The sequence below is a fragment of the Macaca fascicularis genome, chromosome 9 (assembly GCF_037993035.2).
Source record: "Macaca fascicularis isolate 582-1 chromosome 9, T2T-MFA8v1.1".
Taxonomy (NCBI): Eukaryota; Metazoa; Chordata; class Mammalia; order Primates; family Cercopithecidae; genus Macaca; species Macaca fascicularis.
This window is the reverse complement of record NC_088383.1, coordinates 131,174,444-131,199,650: the sequence shown is the minus strand read 5'-3', so window position 1 is coordinate 131,199,650 and position 25,207 is coordinate 131,174,444. Positions and strand designations below refer to the sequence as shown.

The 25,207-nt window shown below is 49.6% G+C and overlaps 1 protein-coding gene across 50 annotated transcripts in view; it reads right to left on the bottom strand.

Annotated features, from left to right (window-relative positions):
* The window catches only part of TACC2 (transforming acidic coiled-coil containing protein 2), a 258,699-nt gene that overhangs the window by 50,947 nt on the left and 182,545 nt on the right, over positions 1–25,207 (bottom strand). For 46 of the 50 annotated variants that reach the window (XM_005566619.4, XM_074002936.1, XM_005566620.4 and 43 more), the window contains one exon: positions 6,546–6,682. In XM_005566619.4, coding sequence (XP_005566676.3) covers positions 6,546–6,682 — 137 coding nt within the window. Of the gene's footprint in view, positions 1–6,545; positions 6,683–8,924; positions 9,275–25,207 lie in introns of those variants that run through there. The other 4 variants (XM_074002946.1, XM_074002947.1, XM_074002950.1 and 1 more) reach the window with 1 other exon arrangement.

Here is a 25,207-nt window from a genome sequence, read left to right as displayed (position 1 = left end):
ACCCGGCTAGTTTTTAAATTTTTGGTAGAGATGCAGTCTTGCTATGCTGCCCAGGCTGGTCTCAAACTCCTGGGCTCCAGTGATCCTCCCAACTCAGCCTTCCAAAGTGCTGAGATCAGAGGCACAGGCCACCGTGCCCAGCCCACATGTACCTGTCTGTCCTGCTTTGCTGATTGTCACTTCTCTCATGTCAGCCAGAGATGAGCAGCTTTCCTTGCCACGTCCCCACCTGTTGTCCTGCTGGGGCTCCTCCCTGGTGGGCCGCCTACCAAAGGGCCACAGTCCCCCAGGCAGGGCCCCAGCACCAGCACAAGTGCTCTGCCAGTTTACTGACTTAACTGCTCATTTGAAGGCGGAGAGAGAGGGCAATGGGGGAAATAACACCAGCTGTGACCTGGGGCCACTCCTCATCCTTTACAAGCAGGCATGAAACGGGACACTCTGGAAAAGTGCTTTCTTTAAAAGCTGAAGAAGCAGACAGACCACTAACATCATGTCAGATTCAAAAGAGGTCAGTTTCAAAGAGTCCAGAGTCAGATAAAAAGCGGCTGAAACCTTGGCTTTCCCACTAATCAGCCTGGTGACCTTGGCCAAAGTTCCTTAACCTTGCTGTGCCTTGACGTCACTGTCTCTAGTACCACCCCCCACAATGTTACTATTTTTCTATTATTATTATCAAATGTCATCTGTAACAGGACAACACCTGTGGGGCTTGGTTATACCCCTGTCTTCCTGGGAGGATAATGGGCTGAGCAACCAGCCTGGGGTCTGTGGGAGCCCCGAGCATCCCAGGCTCCATCCATGGCCCACTGTGCCTGTGTGGATGTGGAGTGCAGTCAAGCCCCTCCAGCGAGGTCATTACGGGAAGTGAATGTGCGACCAGAGGGTTGGGGCCCTGCCAGGTTGTTGGTGTCTCCATCCAAGCTGCACAGGACACTTGAGGTCACCATCCTCCCCATGTGAACACAGTCACGGTGGGCAGGTGAAGTGACCATCCTTTCAGTGTAGATGTGGCCACCCTGGGGAGATGAGATCACCGTCCTCTCAGTGTAGACGTGGCCACTGTGGGCAGGTGAGGTGGCCGTCTTCTCAGTGTAGACGTGGCCACTGTGGGCAGGTGAGGTCGCCGTCCTCTCACTGCAGATGTGGCCACTGTGGGCAGGTGAGGTCGCCGTCCTCTCACTGTAGATGTGACCACTGTGGGCAGGTGAGGTCGCCGTCCTCTCACTGCAGATGTGGCCACTGTGGGCAGGTGAGGTGGCCATCCTTTCAGTGTAGATGTGGCCACCCTGGGGAGATGAGGTCACCACCGTCCTCTCACTGCAGACGTGGCCACTGTGGGCAGGTGAGGTGGCCGTCCTCTCATGTTTCCTCACCTGGCTCTATGCAGGCCCCAAACTCTCCATCGTCCTTCCAGCCTGGGATGAGCGGGGCTTGGATCTGGTGGTTGTGAACCCATATACCCCTGGCTCAATGGCCAGGGCCTCCAGGTGCAGTGCCAGCCTCTGCCTGGACTGCATCAAAATCTCCAGTGGTCTCACCTGTTCCCTGGTCCTGGGCACATGAAACACTCACATGGTGAAGAGGGAGCAGCCAGCTCAAGAGGGCCTGAGTGCCTGTGGCAGCCAGACCCAGGCCTGAAAAGGCTCAGCCCTCAGCTCGCTGTGGCTCTGGTCCAAATGTGTGTGTCCCCAAAATTCCTATATTGAAATCCTCATATAAGGTGATGGTATCAGGAGGTGGGGCCTTTGGGAGGTGATGAGCTCATGGGGGCAGTATCCTCAAGAGTGGGATTAGTGCCCTTACAAAAGAGGACTGAGGAAGACTGTATGTCCTTCCACCATGTCAGGACACAGGGAGGAGGTGCTGTCTATGAACAGAAAGCAGGTCCTCACTAGACACCAAATCTGCCAGTGCCCTGAGCTTGGACTTCCCAGCCTCCAGAACTGCGAGCAATACATTTCTGTTGCTAACAGGTACCCGGTCTATGGTTACGTTGTGATAGCCGCATGATCGGACCTAAGACAGTGTGTTGTCACCAGCTGTCACAGGGAATTCTTGTGCGGGTGAAGAGGGAGAGTCTGTAAGCACCTGGCCCAGGGCATAGCAGGTGCCAGGAAAAGGCAACCACAGCCCCCTGCTCTTCACACGCCATAGTGACATCCATCCCTGAGCCCCTGCCCCAGGCTAGGAAGGGCCTCAGCTGGGTTCTAGGATGCCCTACCCCATGCCAGGAAGTCTCCCATGGCTACAGGGAGCACCTACATGTGGCCTCCTTGGAGATGAAAGCAGGTGACAGTGTGTACAAAAACCAGTGGCGGGTCCAAAGAAAATGGAAGCCACTGTGTGCTCTGCAGCCAGGTTGGGCACTGAGCTCCATTCCAAGTCAATGTGAGGACAGCTGTCCACAAACAGCCACTTGGAGCACAATCAGTGCCTGGCGAGGACACTGGCACTTGGATCGGGTGGCTGTGAACCTGTATACTCCTGGCTCAATGGCTCGAGCCCCCAGGTGAAGTGCCACAATCAGTGCCTGGTAGGACCATGTCCCCAGAGACAGAGGAAAGGTGTAGGCACGCAGGGCACAGGGAGGCCCCCGTTACCTCCAAGGCCCCAACATAAGCCTTTCTCTGGTCTTGGCAATCTCCTAGCAAGAATGAGTAAAGAGGCTGCATTCTCCAATGCTGAACAATGTCCCTGATGGGCAGGTGGGCAACTGTCAGAATGGATCCACCTCAACTCTCCTGCCATGTCGCCCCCACTGATCACCCACTGACTCTCAATCCTTTGCCCCATCCTCTGCCTCGGGGGCGTGTCCCAAGCTGCAGCACTCAGGACAGGCTGGCAGGACTGCCCCAGCTGCAGCACTCAGGACAGGCTGGCAGGACTGCCCCAGCACACATGAGCAACAGCAGGTCCAGCAACAGCTTTCACTCAGCACCTACTAAGGGCCTGCCCCAGACTAGGCGCACAAAGGCACCAGCTCACTGCACCTACGCAGACAGCACTCTGGCTCCAAATGGAAGGGAACCGGGCTTGAAGGTGGGCAGGCCTGGGTTCTGACACCAGAGCCCCTTATCTGCAGTGAGATGGCGCATGAGGTTCGTAACCTCCACGTGTCACTGGGGAATCAGGAGAAGACATCCACTATACAGGGACGCTGTGTGCACACAGCTGATCCTCCCTCACCTGAGTGGGAGATGAAACACTCGGAGGACCTAGCACAGCCCTGACAAGGCAAATGCTTGAATGGGAGCTATTATGTAATTATATGACATGTAATTATGTCCCTCAGTGGCCGATTTTGAGTTCTAATAACACGGTCACTGTACATCAGCCAACCATTCCGTTCACAGGACCTCGGGAGGCCAGAGCTGGAAAGATCTGAAGGGGCCCACAGATCACCCTCTTCATTTTACAGATAAGGCAACTGCGCTCAGATGAGCTGAGTCCTGGCCCACCCCAGCTAGCAGCAGGTGCAATCCTTTGCCCCATCTTCTGCCTCAGGATTGTGGTCCAGGCTACAGCCCTCAGGACAGGCTGGCAGGACTGCTCCAGTCCACACATCTTCCATTGCAGGGAGCCCAGACACGCTGGTAGGACCCAATGTAGGGCAAGTGAGTGCTTTATAAAATGTAGGTTGCCAGGAGGAAAAACCGTCTTTATTCACAGCCAAAGGTCTCGTGTATTAATTCACGTGGTTCCTGCAGCACCTTTCGCAACATCCCGGGCACTGTGTAGAGGAAAGTAAACAATAGATTTTCCCCTAGTGCCCTTCTTTCCTGTGGTTCACAGAACGAATCTTTCTTCTCCTACAGCCACCTACACTAGCAAGCACAGCTGCCTTCCCACGCCTTCATAATGCCCCATGCTGGTCTACAGAATGGACGAGGGGACCCTCCGCCTGGGAGGCAGTTTTCTAACCAGGGCAGCAAATCAAATGGATCTTTGTACAGCCCAAGCTAGGGGGCCTTTCAGCAGACACAGTTCCAGCCGTAAGTCTCCTGAGTGTACAATCCCTACACAGCCAGCCTCGCGGCCGTTTTCAAAGGAGGAGAAACATAAAGTCCCCGTTCAAACACTCCAACTGGTGTAATCCAAGGTTCTGAGGGGCTGTGACTCCGCAGCAATGAGCGTTTCCATCCCCTTCCCTGGTGGAGGTTATCTCTTAATCCTCAATAATGCTCATTCTTTTAGTAACTGCCATCTAAGAAAGAGGTCGGTGTTGTGCGTGTTCGTTTTTAAGAATGGAGATTGTTCTTTGCTTTGTTGAAAGGAAGTTAGGCAGAAGGAAGAAGGACAGGACCAAAGAAGAGAACAGAGTGGCGTCCTGTTCTCCCAGAGTTGGCAGGACATCAGACTGGGAATCCCGAAAGACGCACCCGCCCCTCCGCACACCCCTTGGTGCTAGGGATGAAACACGCCCTATAACATGCTATCATTTTCTTCTAAACTGTTTGTTTATTATTTTTGAGACAGAGTCTGGCTCTGTCACCCAGGCTGGAGTGTAGTGGTGTGGTCTCAGCTCACTGCAACCTCCCCCAGGTTCAAGCCATTCTCCTGTCTCAGCCTCCTGAGTAGTTGGGACTACAGGTGTGCGGCACCATGCCTGCCTAATTTTTGTATTTTTAGTAGAGACGGGGTTTCACTATGTTGGCCAGGCTGGTCTCGAATCCCTGACCTCGGGTGATCCACCCTCCTTAGCCTCCCAGAGTGCTGGCATTACAGGCATGAATCACCACGCCCAGCCAAGAATACTTTATTCTTTTTTTTTTTTTTGAGATGGACTCACTCTGTCACCCAGGCTGGAGTGCAGTGGTGCAATCTCGGCTCACTGCAAGCTCCTCCTCCTGGATTCACGCCATTCTCCTGCCTTAGCCTCCTGAGTAGCTGGGACTACACGTGCCCACCACCATGCCTGGCTAATTTTTTGTATTTTAAATGAAGACGGGGTTTCACCATGTTAGCCAGGATGGTCTCGATCTCCTGACCTCGTGATCTGCCCACCTCGGCCAGAATAGTTTATTCTTCATCACGTATTTGACCTAGAGATTACAATGTGTTTGTCATCCAGCCACTTTCCATTAAAACTTATGGGTAAGTTTTTAAAAATATTATGGGAAATAACAGTTTTATATGCTTTATCATACAAAATAAAGGAAGAGATGCAAATGACTCTCTGAGAACTACAGACAGCCCTCCTGGCTCTTCTCTACTTTCGAATCAAAGAAATACCAGTCACTATCCTCCCAGAGCCTGGTGTCTACACTGACTCAGCAAAATCCAGACACCGCTGCAGACTGATGAGCTGTCAAAGATGGGGACATGGGAGCAGTATTCGGCAGACTCCAGCAAAGGCATCAGCTCTCATGAAAACTGTCCTGCCCCCTTGTCCCAGCACCGGGGCTTGCTGGTTTAGGAACAAAGCCCCGGAGTGTACATCCTTTCCAAAACAATGGGCTACTTGAACCCACGGCGGATAAAAAGAATTCCACCCATTTCTTTCTAAAACCAACATCAAGGTCAAAATGTTATTTTATTGTACAGTTTACCTGGCTCCCAGCCAGGGCAAGAGCATACTGGAGGCACCCAGCCCCATTCTTGGCTCCTTCTCAGGTACAGTTTGCCCTCGGGAGGAAGAGCTAGAGAAGGGGACAAGGGGGCCCCTGGCAGGCAGTGGCCACTCTCAGGTATCCAGCGTGTGGCCTAGAAGGGGTAGAAGGGGTTTGGCCCTGCAGACTCCTAATCACACGGGAGGGCTGTGGGCCTCCAGAGGCCCAAGGAAGGCCAGAGTGGGGTCCTCTAAGGTGTAGGGCCCAGAGCTGTCCAGGTCTAAGGACCCCCCGGCCCCCTGGCCAGCCTGTGGGGCCATTTCTGGCAGGCCCCATCTCTTCCAGGCTCCTATGAATCTTCCATGTGAGAGGTGGTTCTCTGTGCTGGTGTAACTGGGAGGTGCAGAATACACCACAGGTGTGGGTGGGGATGAGATCTATTCCATCTGTGCACTAACCACCTGTCTAAAAGGAACATAAAGGTGTTTTCACTCACGCTAAGGGAGAAAGATGTGGGAAAGTGATAAGAAATCAGGCGACAACGAGATTCATGAGGAATAAAGAAACCACCATGATGTGCTGTGAATGTCTACCTCTATCCTCGCCCACTGGCTACCTTCCTTCCCCAAGCCTAGCGCTGGAAATACACATGTAGATTCGCAGGCCTGTCCAGAACTCACGTTCTCACAAGAGCGAGGCGCCAAGTGCTAGAATCCAAGACTGTGCTGTGAACTTTCAAGACCCACTGCCCTCCTCCAAACCCAATCTCCCCAGAGGCCTCCTCTAAAATTCTTCAAAACAAATGGCGAATAATCCAATGTATCTGTTCACCCTTCGTTTTCAAGAAAACTACAAAAGCCACATCAAGCACAACTCAAAGCCAAGAGGCCAACTCGGTGCTCGCCTCCAGCCTGACCCAGGGGGAAGTGCTGCAAATCTCCCCCAGGGCTCACAGCCGCAGGGCTGTCTGGGGACCTCCCTGGCCTTGGTTACCTGGTTCTTCCGGGGGTGGCTGTGCGCTGACCTCGGGTTCTGGGATGACTTCGGGGGGTGGTGGGGGTGGAGCTGGCGGAGCTTTGACAGGGGTCGTTGACTCCGGGGTCTCAAATGCCTCTTCAGAATCGGAACTCCTGATGACAGAGGGAGAAGCACAGGTTAGAAAGGGGCCCAGAGTCAGTTCTGCTGAGCAAGTGTGGCCTTCGCACCCAGAGCCAGTGGGTTCCAGCTCGCTGCTCAATTAAGCTGTCCAGGCACAGATGAGAGGAAAGTCATTTTCTCAGTCGTGATTCCGAAGGGTGAATCTTATCACTAGCTCTGATTGCACACAAATGATGTATTCTTTGAACTCGGCTCTACTGGAAATACACGCTTCTCGCCTTAGTGGCAAATACACACACAGCGGACTCTGGATGAACTTCCGCACGCATTCATTATTAGGTGGTGATTCAAATAGAGAGAGAAGGGCATTCTGCATGTTCAATGCCATGTGCCAACTCACCCACACGATCCCACTCCATCATCCTCTCCACTGTCCTGCTTTCTCAGCGCCTCTCATAACTTGTAAGTACAGACTAATTCTAGTAGTGTTTACTATCTATCTTTTCTACTGAGCTCAAAACACAGGAGGGCAGCCGGCCTTGTTTATCACAATATCTCCAAGCCTCTCAGTGGAGGGCCGGGAATTAACACGTGTTGAGTGGGTGAATGGAGTGAATGAAGGAAGCCAGCAAGCTGGCCAGGCAGAGGGTGCATCAGACCAAGACACAAAGCATAGCCACCAACCCTGACACAGTGAAAATGGCCCTCGCTGGTCTGCAGGAAAGTCTGTTTCCAAGGAAGACTCTTCACCCAGAACTGGACCAAAAATCCTTGTGGAGAAACTCTGTCCACTAACAAGGAGAGGTCACTGGCCACGCCTTGGCCTGGGCTGAAGGGGAACCAACAGGCCAGGTGTGGTGGCTCATGCCTCTAATCCCAGCGCTTTGGGAGACCCAGGTGGGAGGATCGCTTGATGTCAGGCATTTGAGACCAGCCTGGGCAACACGGTGAGGCCCTATTTCTATAAAAAATAAAAATAAAAAATTACTATGGCACATGCCTATGGTCTCAGCTACTAGGGAGGGTGAGATAGGAGGATCACTTGAGCCCAGAAGTTTGAAGCTGCAGTGAGCTGTGACTGTGCCAATGCACCCCAGTCTAGGTGATAGAGCAAGACCCTGTCTCTTAAAAAAATAAAAAGAAGACAAGGAAGAACCAACAGACAGCCCTCCCCATCACCCTGCTTCCACCGGTGACTCAATTTTATGCCAGAAAGAACAAGGCTTCCCCGAGTACTAAGCCAGCTCCACCTATGCTCAAGATGCCCACGGGCCCATGGTCCTGAGCCCAGCCTTGCCTCGGAGGACAGCTAGCTTGGCAGCAGTAGGAGCAGTTGGGCTGAGTCCCATTTTGGAAGGGTTAAACAGACCAAAATATTGATTTATTCATTTGCAACAAGGGGGTTAATTATCAAGAGGGTGGACACTTAGAGTGGCTGAATGGCACAAATGATCCCAGCAAGCAAATCTGGTGAAGACATGAAATCAGGGTGACCTGGCAGGTGACTACGGACAGTGTGGGCACAAAGCTGCACCGTGTCACCAAGCCGTGCAACCCAATGCTGAGAGATGCTCAGACTGCTGAGCTTCCACAAGGACCAAAGAACCAGGGACCCCAGTAGAGGCCACCATCTTCTAAAGACCACCAGCCAGCTGGCAGAGAGCACCAGGAACCAAACCCATCCCTCCACTATCCGTTGGGACCTGAAGAAAGAGCTATTTGGTGAGTTCACTTTAGAAAATATATATCAATGCTTTTACAACTAGTTTGTCAGTGACTTACTTCATCAGCACCAAAGATCCCCTTGCCCCCTCCACCCCCGCAAGGACCTTGGCTTCTCCAACCAGCCACAAAGCCTCCAGGGAATCAAAGAGTTTAAAAGTAACATCATAGCTGCTTTTGATGAGATCCAACGAGCCAAGCCCAGTCTACTATTAAATTTCACGAGGAAAAAATTCATGCAAACACAACAGAAGATACTGACTTCTTACAAACACTCATTAATACCAAAGGGCTTAGCTTTTGTCTATGGGGAGAAGGTAAGATCCGCACTTGCACAACAACAGATCAAGGTACCTGAAGCATCTGTGTATCACTGTGGAAAAACAAAAGAAGGTCACACAACTGAGCAGCAAAGAAGAATGAGAGTTCAGATCAGCCTGGCGGGCCCCGGGCACGGCCCCGGATACAGCCCTGGGAACCCAGCTTCCTCACCAGGCCCCCAGCACTGCACCATCAAGAGCAACACTGACAAGATACACAGAGATGACTTGCCTTTTTCCAGAGCCTCCCTGAAGCACCAGCAGACTGGAGTCCCCACTGCTGGTCACCGCTGTCCACATCCACCGGGCCCATTCCACTGGGGACCACATCTGCCACGAGGCATAGGCCATTTCCGCTGAAGAACAGCCTCTGTCCCCCAAATTCCCACTCTCAATTCCCCTGCTGGTATCTCTTGGATCTAAATCTCTTTCAATGTCACCCAAAAAGTTAGCTGCACCACCAGCCACAGATGCTGTGAGCTTCTCCAGCGTCCGGAGGCCCCAGTGCTGTCCCACTCAAGCAGAGATTCGGGGAAAGCCTGAATACTCGTCCATCCCCTGGCTTCTGCATTCCTGGGCACTGGCGACGTCAGGCTCTGAAGCACAAAAGGCCCTGCTCTTTCTCAACAGCACAAGCAAGCAACAGGGAGGGCCGGATGCCCCTCGGTTCTAGCCGCTGAATTCCAATGAGGTCTCCGCCGCAGCAGCTGCCCAGCCTGCGCACCTGCTCAGAGGGACCGCCGTTCACTATCGCCCTGTGTGGAAGGCAGAGCACGGGGTGGGCCGGGGCACAGCAAGCCCCTCTGTGGTCCCTTGCCTGTTTACTATGAACAACTTCTGCATCAAAACACCAGGGCCCACCATGGACCACGAGAATGGCATTCACTTCCGGTGCTGCCCGCCTTGTTTTCATATTTCTGAACCCTCTCTTGGGAACAGAGAGCAAGTTAATTAGAGGAGGTGGATGGCAGCTTTTTTAATTAGCTCTCTTTTCCCTATCCAGTTTCCCAGGGGCTCAAATACATTTCTAAGAGCAAGGATTTCGGCAGTCCACCCCCAACGAGTCTGTACATAAAAATAAAGCAGCACTTTGGAGGCCCAGTGTATGAGCGCAATTTCCACCAGCTGTTTAATATTTCTTTTCCTACTAGAAAAAAAACAAAGTACAAGAAATTATTCTGTTAAGGCTCGACACATTTTAAAAATGAAAGAAAATTAATTTGCTACAAAAATGTAGCAGAAAGAGAAATGCTGTCATTACAATCTGCTGAAATATCTCTATTATAGGAAATATCTAAATTACAGGAAAATGTATTTATCAGGACATGCATATGCTATGTCCACCACAGAAGTAAATATGCAAATGCAATAAAATGTCTATATTTCTATAGTGTAAACCAACCTTGTCCAACCCACGGTCTGTAGGCTGCATGCGGCCCAGGACAGCTTTGAATGCGGCCCAACATAAATTCGTAAATTTTCTTAAAACACTATGAGAGTTTGTTGTGATCTTTCTTTTCCAGCTCATCAGTTATCATTAGTGTTAGTGTATTTTATGGGTGGCCCAAGACAATTTTTCTTCTTCCAATGTGGCCGAGGGAAGCCAAAAGATTGGACACCCCTGGCTTATAACACTTTAATTCTCAGCTTGAAAAGCATGACAATTACTACCATTTGTTGAACATACTGTTATGTGTCAGGCACAGGAATAGGCCCCTTGTACACACATCTAAAGTCTTCAAAACTGTCCTGCCTAGCCAGGTATGGTGGTGCACACTTGTAATCCCAGCTACGTGGGAGGCTGACTCAGGAGGATCGCTTCAGTCCAGGCGTTTGAGACTGCAGCAAGCTATGATCGCACAACTATACTCCAGCCTGAACGACAGAGTGAGACTCTGACTCTTAAAAAGAGAAAAGGTCCTGGCCGCCAGAGAGCAGGCCCATTTCACAGATGAGACAATTAGGCAATAGAGGTGCAAACTCCTTTGCCAGAGGCTGTATGGTTACTAAATGATGGAAGCTAAGTCTCAAATCCAGAACTGCCTGTCTCTAAAACCTATGCCCTTTTTGCTACATCTGTGGCTTCCAAACATTTTTAGTGAGCTCAATTTACAATATGCTTGTATTATAAGGTCTATCATGGAGAGCAATTAAGTTGTTTGGAGGAACTTGAAAATCTGACACTAGGGGCTGGAGACATGAGGTAGCCGGATGCCTGTTGATTTCTCCCCCCTGCACATCACTGGGAAGAGTCCTGAGATGCACCCTTGAGTCATTACAAACAGCCCCTGATTTTTAACGGCCTGTCCTGTGATCATGCAATAATTTTTAATAAGGCAGACAGGGCAGGAGTGTCAACCAGCTGTACCAACCGAATTAACCTATCAGTATAAGGCGATCAATGTGCTCATGGTATCCAATACCACACGGTGCAGTGTGTGCAACCAAGCAGGCAGGAGGGAAACACATAAACCCAAGTGTGGACAGATTGTGCTGGCCACGAAAACAGGACCCTGCCGAGCTCCTCGACTGTGCACTAGTTCAGCTTAAAAACGTGTTTTTCAAGTACTTTCTTGGTCTCCAGAGTCCCACAGCAGGCGTAAAGCCTCTGTTCCACACAACGCTGAATTAAGCACCTCCGCAGCTGACACACTGTGTCAAAGAAGGACATGGAAAATGGCCCCAAAGCAAGAGTCAGGTAGCTGGAAAATGCAGACCCTAAGAGCCTGTTTCCCTGTGTTTGTGATTTGGTTTAAATATTTTCAGGTTTTTACTTCTATGAACTATGACAACAAAATAGCTTAAGATCAGCATCTACACACATACATAATACACACACATATATACACATGTGTGAACGTGTGAGTATATCTCTAAAACACAAGTATCTTGTAATAAAGAGGTACTATAGATATAGTTCCCAGTATATCATTAAATGGTTACATTTGCTCAAGTTTTACTGGAGATAATTCAAGGGATTGGGATAATAAATTGCAAAGGCCATAAAATCTTGGAAGTTGGAAGGAAATTTAGAGATCATATCCTATTCCAACACACTTATCCCAGCTAAAGCCCAGAGAGCTAAAGTGGCTTGCCCAAGGTGACCAGCCCATTCATGACAACCAGAGCTGGAAATTCCATAGAACTGGGCCTACCTTCATGGAGCACTGCCTTCAAACAAGAGCCTTGCTCTAAATACAACACCCATCCTGAAAATCTAAAGTTTATATAACATTTGAATGTTACCTGATTATCAAGAAATAATTCCTTCTTGAGCATTGCCTAAGGGGAAGAGGACACTTCCATACTCGAATCCAGGTCAATTCCTTAGAATTCCAGTTTGCAGCTCCCAACATGAAAGTGATCCAGGAACTGGAGGGAGGGTCTTGGGACCACCCCTCAAAGTGAAAGGACACAGTGCAGGCCAAAGACAGGGGCTTCCTTCTTCTGAGCTCCCCTCCTCCTCCCACCTCTTTTTCCCTTGAAGACCAAGCCCAGGTAAAAAGCAACAGCTCTGGACAAAAGCCCTGCTTGGGGAAAGCCAGCCAGCATTGTCCAGGCTGAAAGAGCAGCTGCCATCCCTGAAGAGAGAGGGAGACCTTCCAGAAACAAAACTGAGCCCTCGGCGACAGATCAGTCTCATTCATCTCTTCATCTCATGTAAGAGTCTGAGAAATCTGTGAGTAAGCGGATATTTTTGAAACTGCAGCATGCTAGATTCTATTCAACAAAATATTCCGCTGAATGAGACCTTCAGATGGTCTTGCCAATAAAAGCTTTCCCCTCCCCAGTCTGCACACACACACACCTCGCTGGCATAAAACAATATGATCAGACCCGTCATTTTTTTAAGGGCTGACAAAATGGTCTTTTGCTTTAATTCTTCCATCCTGCACATACAAAAAATATCCTGCACATATTGATATTGTGATATCAATATTTAGGTAAATAAGAACATGATTTCAATACAAGCAAATGCCGAGGCCCATCTCGGACGGTCAGGTGACTGAGAAGCAGCCAGCCAGGTGCTGCCTTCCATGTACAAACACTGAGCTGGCTCTGGCGAGCCAGGCTGCTAGAATTTTCCAGGCTGCCACCTATGGCTGCCTCGAGAAAAATCAAAGCAGATGACAACACATTTACCCCGAGATTCCCAGCAGGTCCCATTTTCAGAATCAAGTAGCTATCACTTTGTGGCTATGTTGTGATGTTACCAGGGTTCCCGGAGCACTGGCCATCGCCGTCCTGACCATCGTAGGTTATAGCAACAGCATGACCAAGAGGAAAGAGCGCCGCAGATTGAGGAGTCCCATGCCTGGGTTACGGCCGGGTGTTAATTGAATACAGTGGCAAGAAATAGGAACCCAATTCTGAATGTAAACTAAAGCATGGTCAGGCACCATGGCTCATGCCTGTAATCCCAGCACTTTGGGAGGCCAAGGCAGGCAGATCACCTGTGGTCAGGAGTTGGAGACCAGCCTGGTCAACATGGTGAAACCCTGTCTCTATTTAAAAAAAAAAAAAAAAAAAAAAAAAAAACCCAAAGATTAGCCAGGCATGGTGGCGCATGCCTGTAGTCCCAGCTACTTGGGAGGCTGAGGCAGGAGAATTGCTTGAACCCGGGAAGCGGAGGTTGTAGTGACCCAAGATCGTGCCACTGCACTCCAGCCTGGATGACAGGGTGAGACTCTGTCTCAAAAAAAAAAAAGAAAAAAATTACTAAAAACCCAAGGAGGCTAAGGAACCGCATCTGAAGAGACAGGAATGAGGGCACTTCAGTCCGCCAACCATTTTCCGAATCTCACCTCATGGTTTAACCTCCAGGGAGGGAGTATCTACTTGGCTCCTCTTGGGTCTCTTGGCGGGAAGAGGGTAGGGAACCTTAACAGTGGAGCGACCTGCTGAGACTCAACAGAATGGGGAGCCAGACTTCCCCAAAGGCAGGCAGGAGGTGGGAGGGCGGGCAGGCAGGCCACAAACAACCAGAGTCCACTACAGGATGCTCCCAGCTCCCCTTGACAAGCACGTGGCCTTAGGTAAGACACCTGACCTCCCAGGCCTGGGACTGTCACATAAATGGAGACATTAATGACCACAAGGATAATGCCTCCCCATTATTATTGCAGCTCTGACTCTGCCCTTGGCCTCCGAGCATTAAAAATTTGGGGAAATGGGGGCTGGGCACAGCGGCTCACGCCTATAATCTCAGCACTTTGGAAGGCCAAGGTGGGGCGAATCACCTGAGATCAGGAGTTCCAGACCATCCTGGCCAAGATGGAGAAACCCTGTCTCTACTAAAACTACAAAAATTAGCTGGGCGTCGTGGCGTGCGCCTGTAATTCCAGCCACTCAGGGGGCTGAGGCATGAGAATCGCTTGAACCTGGGAGGCAGAGGTTGCAGTGAGCCAAGGTCACGCCACTGCACTCCAGCCTGGGCGACAGAGCAAGACTCTGTCTCAAAAAAAAAAAAAGAGAAAATGTGGGGAAATGTAATTTTGCTAGCAAGCAGACCCAGTCCTCTATTTTACTTGGTCAAAGCTGCTGAGCTGGACAGGAAAGAGACCCTGGAGGCAGGAACAAACTGTGGCTGGTGCTAAGCCAGGCCGCCTGCAAACACCAGAGTGTACCAAAGAAAGGGCGAGCCCCGGGTCATGCTGAGGTCAACTTCATCCTCCCCTCAAGGGGCACACAACCAGATCCAGGGCCAGGGGAGTACTTCCAGAATGAAGGGGCTCAGTGTGGCACTGTGCCCATGTGGGTGTGCATATGTGTGTCTGCTGAAACTCACTCCCCTAACACAAACATACTTGGTTTTGAAATTGGCTTATTTGTGACAATAGCAGGCTCCTCGCAAAAGAGACGTGACCTTCTAGTGGCTGAGGGCCCACTGCAGGAAGTGCAGAGTGACACACTAAGCCGGCCCCCACAACCCGGGCTCATGATTTCACCAATTTGTAACTGGACCCTGCTGCGTCTTCCTGGAGAAAGGCCAAACTGAATCAAGTGTCAGGAGAAATAAAGAAAAAAGAGCCTCGGACCGCCCTTTTAGTTTCCTTGCCTTCACACACAGGTATCTCCCAAGTCTCTTTGTAGCTAAACTACTTGATTGAATAACTTAAATTGGAATCTTAAAATTCAGGTTTGGCCAGGGGCGGTGGCACACGCCTGCAATCCCAGGACTTTGGGAGGCCGAGGTGGGTGGATCACTGGAGGCCAGGGGTTCGAGACCAGCCTGGCCAACACGTGAAACTCTGTCTCTACTAAAAATATAAAAGTTAGCCAGGTGTGGTGGTGGGTGCCTGTAATCCCAGCTACTCGGGAGGCTGAGGCAGGAGAATTACTTAAACCCAGGAGGCAGAGGTTGCAGTGAGCGGAGATTGTGCCACTGTACTCCAGCCTGGGTGACAGAGCAAGACTGTGTTTCAAAAAAAAAAAATCATTTTTTTCCCCCCGAGACTGATTCTTGCTCATCACCTAGACTGGAGTACAGTGGCACAGTCATAGCTCACTGTAACCTCAAACTCTTGGGCTCCAGAGAGCCTCCTGCCTCAGCCTCCCAAGTAATCTGGGACCACAGGTGTGTGCCACCACACCCTGCTGGTCTCAAATGACCCTCCCACCTCAGCCTCCCAAAATGGTGGGATTATAGGCATGAGCTACTGGGCCTGACCACTAAACTGAGACTCTTTTTTTTTTTTTGAGACAGAGTCTTGCTCTGTCCCCCACGCTGGAGTGCAGTGGTGTGATCTCGGCTCACTGCAAGCTCCACCTCCCGGGTTCATGCCATTCTCCTGCCTCAGCCTCCCAAGTAGCTGGGACTACAGGTGCCCGCCACTAGGCCCGGCTAATTTTTTATATTTTTAATAGAGATGGGGTTTCACCGTGTTAGCCAGGATGGTCTCAATCTCCTGACTTCGTGATCTGCCTGCCTTGGCCTCCCAAAGTACTGGGATTACAGGCGTGAGCCACCGCCTGTAATCTTAAAAAATGTAATAGAAAATGAGTTACTTGGCCGGGCGTGGTAGCTCACGCCTGTAATCCCAGCACTTTGGGAGGCCGAGGTGGGCGGATCACCTGAGGTTAGGAGTTTGAGACCAGCCAGGTCAACAAGGCGAAACCTTGTCTCTACTGAAAATACAAAAATTAGCCAGGAATGGTGGTGGGCGCCTGTAATCCTAGCTGCTCGGGAGGCTGAGGCAGGAGAATAGCCTGAAGCCGGGAGGCAGAGATTGCAGTGAGCCGAGATCACGCCATTGCACTCCAGCCTGGGCAACAAAAGCGAAGCTGTGTCTCAGAAAAAAAAAAGAAAAAATAGAAAATGAGTTACTTATGGATACTATTAAGAAAAGAAAACTGAATTCAAAAAGACATAAGAAGGAGCTTTCAACAGGTTGTCATTAAAGTCCTTGTATTTTCTCTGGAGAGAAGTACAGTAACACCCTACCTATTCACAAGCCACTTAACAAGCAAACGAGTACCCCCTTACCCATCTGAAACACAACAGGACCCTAAAACACAAATATTTCTGTTCAACTAAGTCATGTGACACAGAGCTTGCACTAAAGGATCCTGCACATGACTCAATAAAAAGATCCGTCTGCTCTTCTCTGGAAACACACTTAGCCTTCTTTTACAGTCTAGTCTAATAGCTTTGGTATCTGGTTTCAGAACCCAAATCAAATGAGAAGAGGCAGGGTAATGTTGGAGGCAGGCACACAGATAGTATTGATAAAGAGTATGGCCGGGTGCGGGGGCTCACGCCTGTAATCCCAGGACTTTGGGAGGCCGAGGCGGGTGGACCACTAGAGGTCAGGAGTTCGAGACCAGTCTGGCCAACATGGAGAAACCCCATCTCTACTAAAAATACAAAAATTAGCTGGGCATGGTGGCATGTGCCTGTAATCCCAGCTACTCAGGAGGCAGAGGCAGGAGAATCACTTGAATGAACCCAGGAGGTGGAGGTTGTAGGGAGCCAAGATCACACCATTACACTCCAGCCTGGACAACAAGAGCAAAACTCAAAACTCCGTCTCAAAAAAAAAAAAAAAGAGGCCGGGCGCGGTGGCTCAAGCCTGTAATCCCAGCACTTTGGGAGGCCAAGACGGGTGGATCACGAGGTCAGGAGATCGAGACCATCCTGGCTAACACAGTGAAACCCCGTCTCTACTAAAAAATACAAAAAAACTAGCCGGGCGAGGTGGTGGGCGCCTGTAGTCCCAGCTACTCGGGAGGCTGAGGCAGGAGAATGGCCTGAACCCGGGAGGCGGAGCTTGCAGTGAGCTGAGATCCGGCCACTGCACTCCAGCAAGGGGGACAGAGTGAGACTTCGTCTCAAAAAAAAAAAAAAAAAAAAAAAGGGGGTGTGACAGGCCAGGCGCAGTGGCTCACTTCTGTAATCCCGGCACTTTGGGAGGCCGAGGCAGGAGGATTGCTTGAGCCCAGGAGTTCCAGATTAGCCTGAGCAACATGATGAGATCCCAGCTCTACTAAAAATAAATAAATAAATAAATAAATAAATAAATAAAAAAGAACAAGTGATAGTGGAGACAGAAAAACCATAAAGAAGATGCAAGAACTCAAAGAGCAGTCAGCTCTGGCCAACTGCTGGAGCTTCCCCAAGCACCTAGCAGGGGACAGACTCCCCATCGCTATCACCCCTCAGTAACATAATGGCTGTTAACGAAGGTGAGTGGGATTGCATGTACAATCAGGATAGCTCCCAGTTAGGTGATAAGTAGCAAAAAAAAAAAACCCAGCAAATTAAGAAATGTATATATAATATGAGCTTATTTCAGATAAAATAATTATATATAGACTTACACAAAGATACCTAAATACATATGTACACTGACGTACATAGATGTCTACGTACAGACACACACACATAAAAGCAACACATAGGTGTTGTTTATGTAAGTCAGAAAAAGATATTTAAACACGGGTACCAGAAACAAGGTTGCCTTGGTACAAGGGAGGATACAGGCCCCAACAAGGCAGAGCTCAGCCACCCTGCTGAGGACTCAGGGGTCTTCCCAGATGTGCTCAGCAAGTTCTTCCAAATCTCATCCAGGTCCTGGATACAATCAATACATGGAACCCAGGTGGGATCCGGTGTCCAGGGCAACATGGATTAAGGGAAGGAGCTAACGAGGAGTTTGGAAGAAGCAGAGGAGTGGCAAAAATGTAGCTGTCCCCCTCTGCATTGGCCAGAGAAGACACACCAACCAGGGCACCCCCCACCCCCAGGCTGTACTATCAGGGGTGCCTCGGGGACCCCCTTCAGGTGTCCCCCAGCCAGCAAGATCCATCCTGCATCAGAGGCTCATGTTCCACACTCACCAAGTGTCCTTCTGATTACAAGTATGGTTTCTCAGGCAGGTACCCAAGGACCAGGATGGGGGTGCCTCAGCCAGGTGCTGAGAAGTGTCAGGAATGAGAAAAACTCCATGGCCGCTCACGTCAGCTGACAAGTTACAGTCCTTCAGAGCTTCCTCATGACTGATCCTGACAACAGGAGAGGCACATGGGTATCATTCCCTGAGTATTCACGGTTTCAGAAGGACCTATTCCCCATCACCTGCAGGCACCTGGGCTGGTGAACCAGACAGATAAGCTCCCACTCTCAAGATGCTCAAGTCCTCCTGGGTACTGAGGAGGAGAACTTGGAGCTAAGCGGCTCAGCATCTTGCCTGAGGGCTCAGAACCACTCAGGGGCAAGGGCAGAGCCAAGACAAGCATACACATCTTCTGAGCCTCAGCCTGACCCAAGTACCATCCCCACTCACGGAGGCTCCTGTATGTGAACAGGTTGGAGTCCTCACTTGCAAATCAGTCTCTGGTAGGTCCGGCAGCTGCCATATCCCAGAGCAGCCTTACCTCCAGGGGAACGAATCGCCAGAGTTTCTGCATCTAGATCCATAGCAGCCCATGGGGGCAGCCAGCCAGGCCCTCCACCCTGTTCTTTTGGCCCTTTCGCTCATATAAACAAGGAGGGGGTGTCTCACATGTCCATGCCATGCCATCCCAGCTGCAAAGGCCTGAGATTCTTGGAACCCACAGGGAGTGACATGGGAAGGCTGTCACATGGAGGTTCTCCCAGACCTCTGCAGGAGAGTCAGGTCAACCCGAATTCTGTTACTCTCATTAATCACATCCTGGGCAAAGGGTAACACTATCATAGGGCCAACGGGAGACTGAGAGGGTGACAGTCTCAGGGTAGAGTGTTGCAAAGATGAGGCCATAGGATTCAGAGCAGGAGCAGCTCTGGCCTTGGAATCCTGGCTCCTAAGCCCCCACCCCCTGGTTGTTCTTGGTTTGTTTGTTTTTTATTTTTATTTTTTGAAACAGAGTCTCACTCTCACCCAGGCTGGAGTGCAGTGGTGCAATCTTGGCTTACTGCAACCTCCACCTCCCAGGTTCAAGTGATTCTCATCCCTCAGCCACCCGAGTAGCTGGGATTACAGGCACGCGCCACCACGCCCATCTAATTTTTTGTATTTTTGGTAGAGATGGAGTTTCGCCATCTCAGCCAGGCTGGTCTCGAACTCCTGGCCTCAAGCGACCCACCCACCTTGGCCTCCGAAAGAGCCAGGATTACAGACATGAGCTTAGGAGCCACCACGCCCGACCTGGCTCCTAAGCTCTTTATGTCAAATGTATCTTCACCTAACCTGTCTCTGTGTGTCTTTGAACCTGCCTGCCCCTGAGTCTCTGCCTCTTGTATATCTACCTTTCTTTCTCCACGCCATGCCCCCTTACTCTTCTCCTCATCTGGTCAAAATGAGGAAAGGTGTATTTGGAGGCTGCCCTGCTGACGAGAATCCCGCATTTTCCATCAATAATTAAAGCTCACGTATTTTGATTTTATAACTCGTCATTTAGTTTTGCCTTAAAAGCAGTACTTCAACACCTTGCAAATATGGGGAAAGGATCTGAAGGCTCTTAGTGCACAGGACAATCACACCCCTGCATTCATCTCTTGGTAATGTTTCACTCCGTGGAAACCCATTACTGTGTCCTGCTGAGAAGTCATTGTTTTTAACAAATACAGACACACCTTACATGCAGTTTTCAAACCAGTTGGCTAAATCCCAAGCAACTCAGAAAGTGTGGTGAGCTCCTGGTAGGAGCCAAGCAGCTGGAATTTTAATCAGGCATCACGCCCTCCCTGCCATGGATAACACGCACCTGAATTAGGCCTTCAGAGACCTGAAGCTTTGCCCAATTCAGACAGAACCTGTGTCCAGAGTAGGTTTCATGTTTGGTCTACTTCACTCATCCAAAAGCTGATGGTTCTCAGGGTCCTGCCCAGAGTAGCTGCTCAACAAATACCTCCCACAGCGCTCCTCCCTCATCAGAAAGGCAAACTCCCCAGAGTTCTTTCCCTGCTCTGCTAAATATGGCAACCTGTGGTCTACTGTGTGTCTCAACCAGTCTCAATCACGATTTGGCACATACAAATAAAGTGCGCAAACCCAGATGTGGGATGGAGAAGCTGCAACGGCTTAGTAGAAAGCCTGAAAATCTAGAAATTTCTAACAGCGTATTTTCTACCACAGTCTGCAAGCAGTGCAATAAAGCAGCACAATCACGAGGAAGAAAGACTTGAATCTTTGGTTCCTTTCTCCTAACCTCTTTACATGATAAAAAAAAGAAAAAGAAAAAAAAAAGAATAGCTGGTAAACAGCACACTAATTGTAGGGAATAAGTATTGTTCAATGCCTTGAAAATGTGCTTTTCCTGCTTCCGATGTTTTCACACCATTCTCTCATACATAATGCAGCATCCTCAACTCAGTCTTTAACCCACTTATTAAAAATTCTGAAATGATAAAGTCTAAATTAAAGCACTTTCTTCACATATTAATATATGAATTATACGATTCTGACATCTCGTAGAAGAAAACAGCACCACAGCCATCAAACATGAGCATCAACTGATGTGGTTCCAAATTCATGCGAGGTGAGTAACTTTGGAGAGGTTACTTAACACCCCTGGGCCTCAGTTTCTTTGTCTATGCAATGGGCAATAGAAGGTAGTAGGTGGGTTGCTTTCAGAGCTGAGTTTATATTTGTAAAGCATCTCGCACAATGCCAGGCACTTAGAAGATATTGACTGGCTCCAGTCCTTAAAGTGTTAAAATTCTACAGTCAAAATTATCGCATCTTTCTTTCACCTTAACACAATAAAGAAACATGAACCACGGCCACGCTCCCAGGAGCCAGGGGACAGCTGTACCAATGATTCCTGAGTTTACAGAGCTATGCAAAAAGAATGTGATTTTCTTGCTCTTCCCACACATCCCACAATGCCCTGTACAGCATACACGCACAGACACATACTGCTAAAGTGGCTGTGGGCAAGGGATTGTAAAACTTAGCAATAAATTTCACGTGAATATTCACTGAATTAATTCACAGCCACTCAAGAGAGATACTGTCATCAGCCAAACAGAAGAAGGGCTGCCTGGCACTGTTTGTTCTAGGCGCTAGGATGCCTTAAAATTTCTCCCTCTTGGCCGGGCGTGGTGGCTCATGCCTGTAATCCCAGCACTTTGGGAGGCTGAGGTGGGTGGATAACCTGAGGTCAGGAGTTCAAGACCAGCCTGGGCAACATGGTGAAACCCTGCCTCTACCAAAAATACAAAAATTAGCTGGGCATGGGGGCGCGTGCCTGTAATCCCAGCTGAGGCAGGAGAGGCTGAGGCAGGAGAGGCTGAGGCAGGAGGCTGAGACAGGAGAATTGCTTAAGCCTGGGAGGCGGAGGTTGCAGTGAGTTGAGATTGTGCCACTGCACTCCATGCAGCCTGGGCAACAGAGCAAGACTCCTTCTCAAAAAAAAAAAAAGAAAAAAAAATTCTTCCTCTTGCACTCCCTGGGAAGGGAGACTTCTCAAAGCTAAGACATGAAGAGTGAAAAAGGAGTCAGTCATTAGAACTGGGGGGAAGAAAGTTTCAGGCAGGGAGAACAAAAAGATGAAGAGCCCTGAGGTAGGAAGGGGAAGGAGGGTGGCAGGTACAAGGAATGGGCTTCAGGCCACTTAAGAAAACAAAGTGGGCAAGGAGAAGGAAGTCTGCCAGGAGACCCAAGAGGAGGGTAACAATGACAATCACCTGGCCTCGTTGAGACCCATGAGGAGTCTGAAAGTCACTGAGGGTTACTCAGGGAAAGGACTCGCCCTGAGTTGCTGGTTTTTTTGGAGACACCGTCTCACTCTGTTGCCCAGGCTGGAGTGCGGTGGCGCAATCATGGCTCACTGCAGCCTCGACCTCTTGGGCTCAAGTGATCCTTCCAACCTCAGCCTCCTGAGTAGCTGGGACCACAGATACATGCCACTACTCCCGGCTATGTATTTTTTTAATTTTTTGTAGAGATGGTGGCTCCCTATGTTGCCCAGGCTGGTCTCAAACTACCGAACTCAAGCGATCCTTCCACCTCAGCCTCCCAAATAACTAGGACTACAGGTGTGAGCCACCACATCTGGCTAATTTTTTAAAAACATTTTTTGCAGAGACAGGAGCTCCCAGTGTTTCCCAGGCTGGTCTCAAACTTCTGGGCTCAAGCGATCCTCCTGCCTCGGCCTCCTAAAGTGCTGGGATTACAGGCATGAGCCCCCAGGCCTGGCCGCTGAGTTGTTTTCAGAAGGCCATTTGACAACTGTGAGCAGGAGCAGGAGTGAAAGCAGAAGGGTATGGAGCTTGCTCGCCACCAAGGTGAGAAGCGGCCGGGTTTGAGTCACGTGTAAAAGTAGGGGTTAGCCCGGGCACGGTGGCTCACGCCTGTAATCCCAGCACTTTGGGAGCCAAGGCGGGCAGATCAGCAGGTCAGGGATCGAGACCATCCTGGCTAACATGGTGAAATCCTGTCGGTACTAAAAATACAAAAAATTAGCCAGGCGTGGTGGCGGGTGCCTGTAGTCCCAGCTACTCAGGAGGCCGAGGCAGGAGAATGGCGTGAACCTAGGAGGAAGAGCGTGCAATGAACCGAGATCGCGCCACTGTACTCCTACCAGGGCGACAGAGCGAGACTCCATCTAAAAAAAAAAAAAAAAAAAAAAAAAAAAAGTAGGGGTTACAGTGAAGGGCATCAAGGAAAGATCTGATCTGAGATCCCAACCTGTACTTTTGGAAAGTTTTGGCTAAAAAAAGCATTGCTTTTTACTTGCACTATAATTGATACCAGGAAGATAATAGCTTTTTCTTAATTCTCAGAAATTCTGAATCTTTTATATACTGGTTGATTGAAGAGTAACAAAAATGTCAGAGCCATAATCAGTGGTTTAAATATGACAAGGCAGATAAGTAATCTCAGATTTCAATTACATATCAGACCTCTAATGAGCAGATACAATTTCCCACATCACATAAGCATCAGTGTCTCAAGGTTAAGAGTTAAAATAGATGCTCAGACCTGACCTTCTTGCCAACGAACTACTCAATTTCATGATGAAAGAAATAGGATAAGGTATTGAATCTGACAACAGTCACCTGGCTTTTTCTCTTCATCACGACTTTCAGACCTCTGACTTACAAACATGCTTCAGCGTTCTGTAACTTTCATGGCAAGGTGTTAAAGAGCAGCTTTGTGCTTTGTTTTCTCAAATCTCCTTCATCAAAGGCTCCAAGTTCTCCATTATCTGAACGTTCCTGCTACTTGAAAGTCACACTTCCGGTTTCACTTGGAATTTTAATATGTTGCATTAAAAAAAAAAAAAAAAAAAAAAAGTAGGGGTTTATCCTGTGTTTTGTTGAGACAGGGTCTCGCTCTGCCCAGCCTGGAGTGCAGTGGCCTGATCACCGCTCACTGCAGCCTCACACTTTAAGGCTCAAGTGATCCTCCCACCTCAGCCTCCCGAGTAGCTGGGACTACAGGCACACCCCATGGCTAATTTTTTGTAATTTTAGTAGAGACAAAGTTTCACCATGTTGGCCAGACTAATCCCAAACTCCTGGCCTTAAGTGATCCACCTGTCTTGGCCTCCCAAAATGTTGGGGTTACAGGCGTGAGCCACTGCACCTGACCCTTTATCCTGTTTTCTTAACTCAGCACAGGATGCGCTGATCCAGCATCAGAAATAAGGAAGAATTGGCCAGGTGCGGTGGCTCATGCCTGTAACCCAGCACTTTGGGAGGCCGAGGATGGCGGATCACCTGAGGTCGGGAGTTTGAGAGCAGCCTGGCCAACATGGGGAAACCTTGCCTCTACACAAAAATTAGCCACGCGTGGTGGCGTGTGCCTGTGATCTCAGATACTAGGGAGGCTGAGGCAGGAGAATCGCTTGAACCTGGGAGGTGGAGGTTGCAGTGAACCAAGATTGCGACACTGGACTCCAGCCTGGGTGACAAGAGCAAGACTCCGTCTCAGGACAGGACAGGACAGGACAGAACAGGACAGGAAAGGAAAGGAAAAAACCCTTATAAAAGAGGCCATAGAGAGACCCCTCACTCCTGCTGCCATGCAAGGACACAGCAAGAAGGTGCTATGAGCCAGAAAGCAGGCTCTGGCCATAAGCCAAATCTAACTTCATCTAAGACTTTCCAGCCTACGAAACTGTTAGAAATAAATTTATGTTATTTATAAGTCACTCAATTTATGGGATTTTGTTGTAGCAGCCCAAAAAGTCTAAGATGTCCAGAGGTGGCCTCAGCCATCCTATCATTGTATATCAAACGCTGTCCATCTTTGATCTTGGCAGATTTGCTTCCTGACACCAGAACCTAGGGTTAAACCCAGGGTTTAGGGGCCTCCCAGAGGCATGAAATACTGCCCCTTCGCCTCCTCAGTGAATCTGGGGCGTGTTGTTCTACCCAGGATCTGGAGCTTCTAGCAGGGACCATGGCAGTTCTGGAAGGGCCGTGCTCAAGTTTTGCCCCTGTACACCTCTGAAATCCACACTCCCAATTCTTTCTGCGACAGAATAATGCTGTTTGTTTGCGATCACAGATCACAGCCCCAGAGGCTTGGGCCTTATCTCCTCCCCAGCTTCATTCTCCTGCTGCTCAGAAAACCTTTCACCTCTGAGCCATCCACTCCCTGGGCCATCATTTTATTTATTTTAGAGATAGGTCTCACTATGTTACCCAGGCTGGAATGCAGTGGCTATTCACAGGTACAATCATTGTGCCCTGTAGCCTTGAACTCCTAGGCTCAAGTGACCCTCCTGCCTCAGCCTCCCAAGCAGCTGGGATTACAGGTTCGTGCCATCATCTCTGCAACTCCGTCCTCCCATCATTATAATTTTTAAAAGGCCCTGTGCACAATCATCTCATTGTTTTTCAAACTGCATCTTCCAAATGCAGTTGACTTGCTCCCTGTTCCAGCCTCCCTCCACTGCTCCTTCCAAAATGAGAATGGTTTATCTGAAATTCTTAAATTCCTACCGCCCTCCTTTTCTGTGCTGGGCTCAGGACATACCACCCCAAAATATAACTGTAGGAGACCAGAATACACCACCCCAAACTATGCTTGTCATATCTGGGGCTGGTTATTCTGAGAAACTGCAGACACAGGAGTAGCT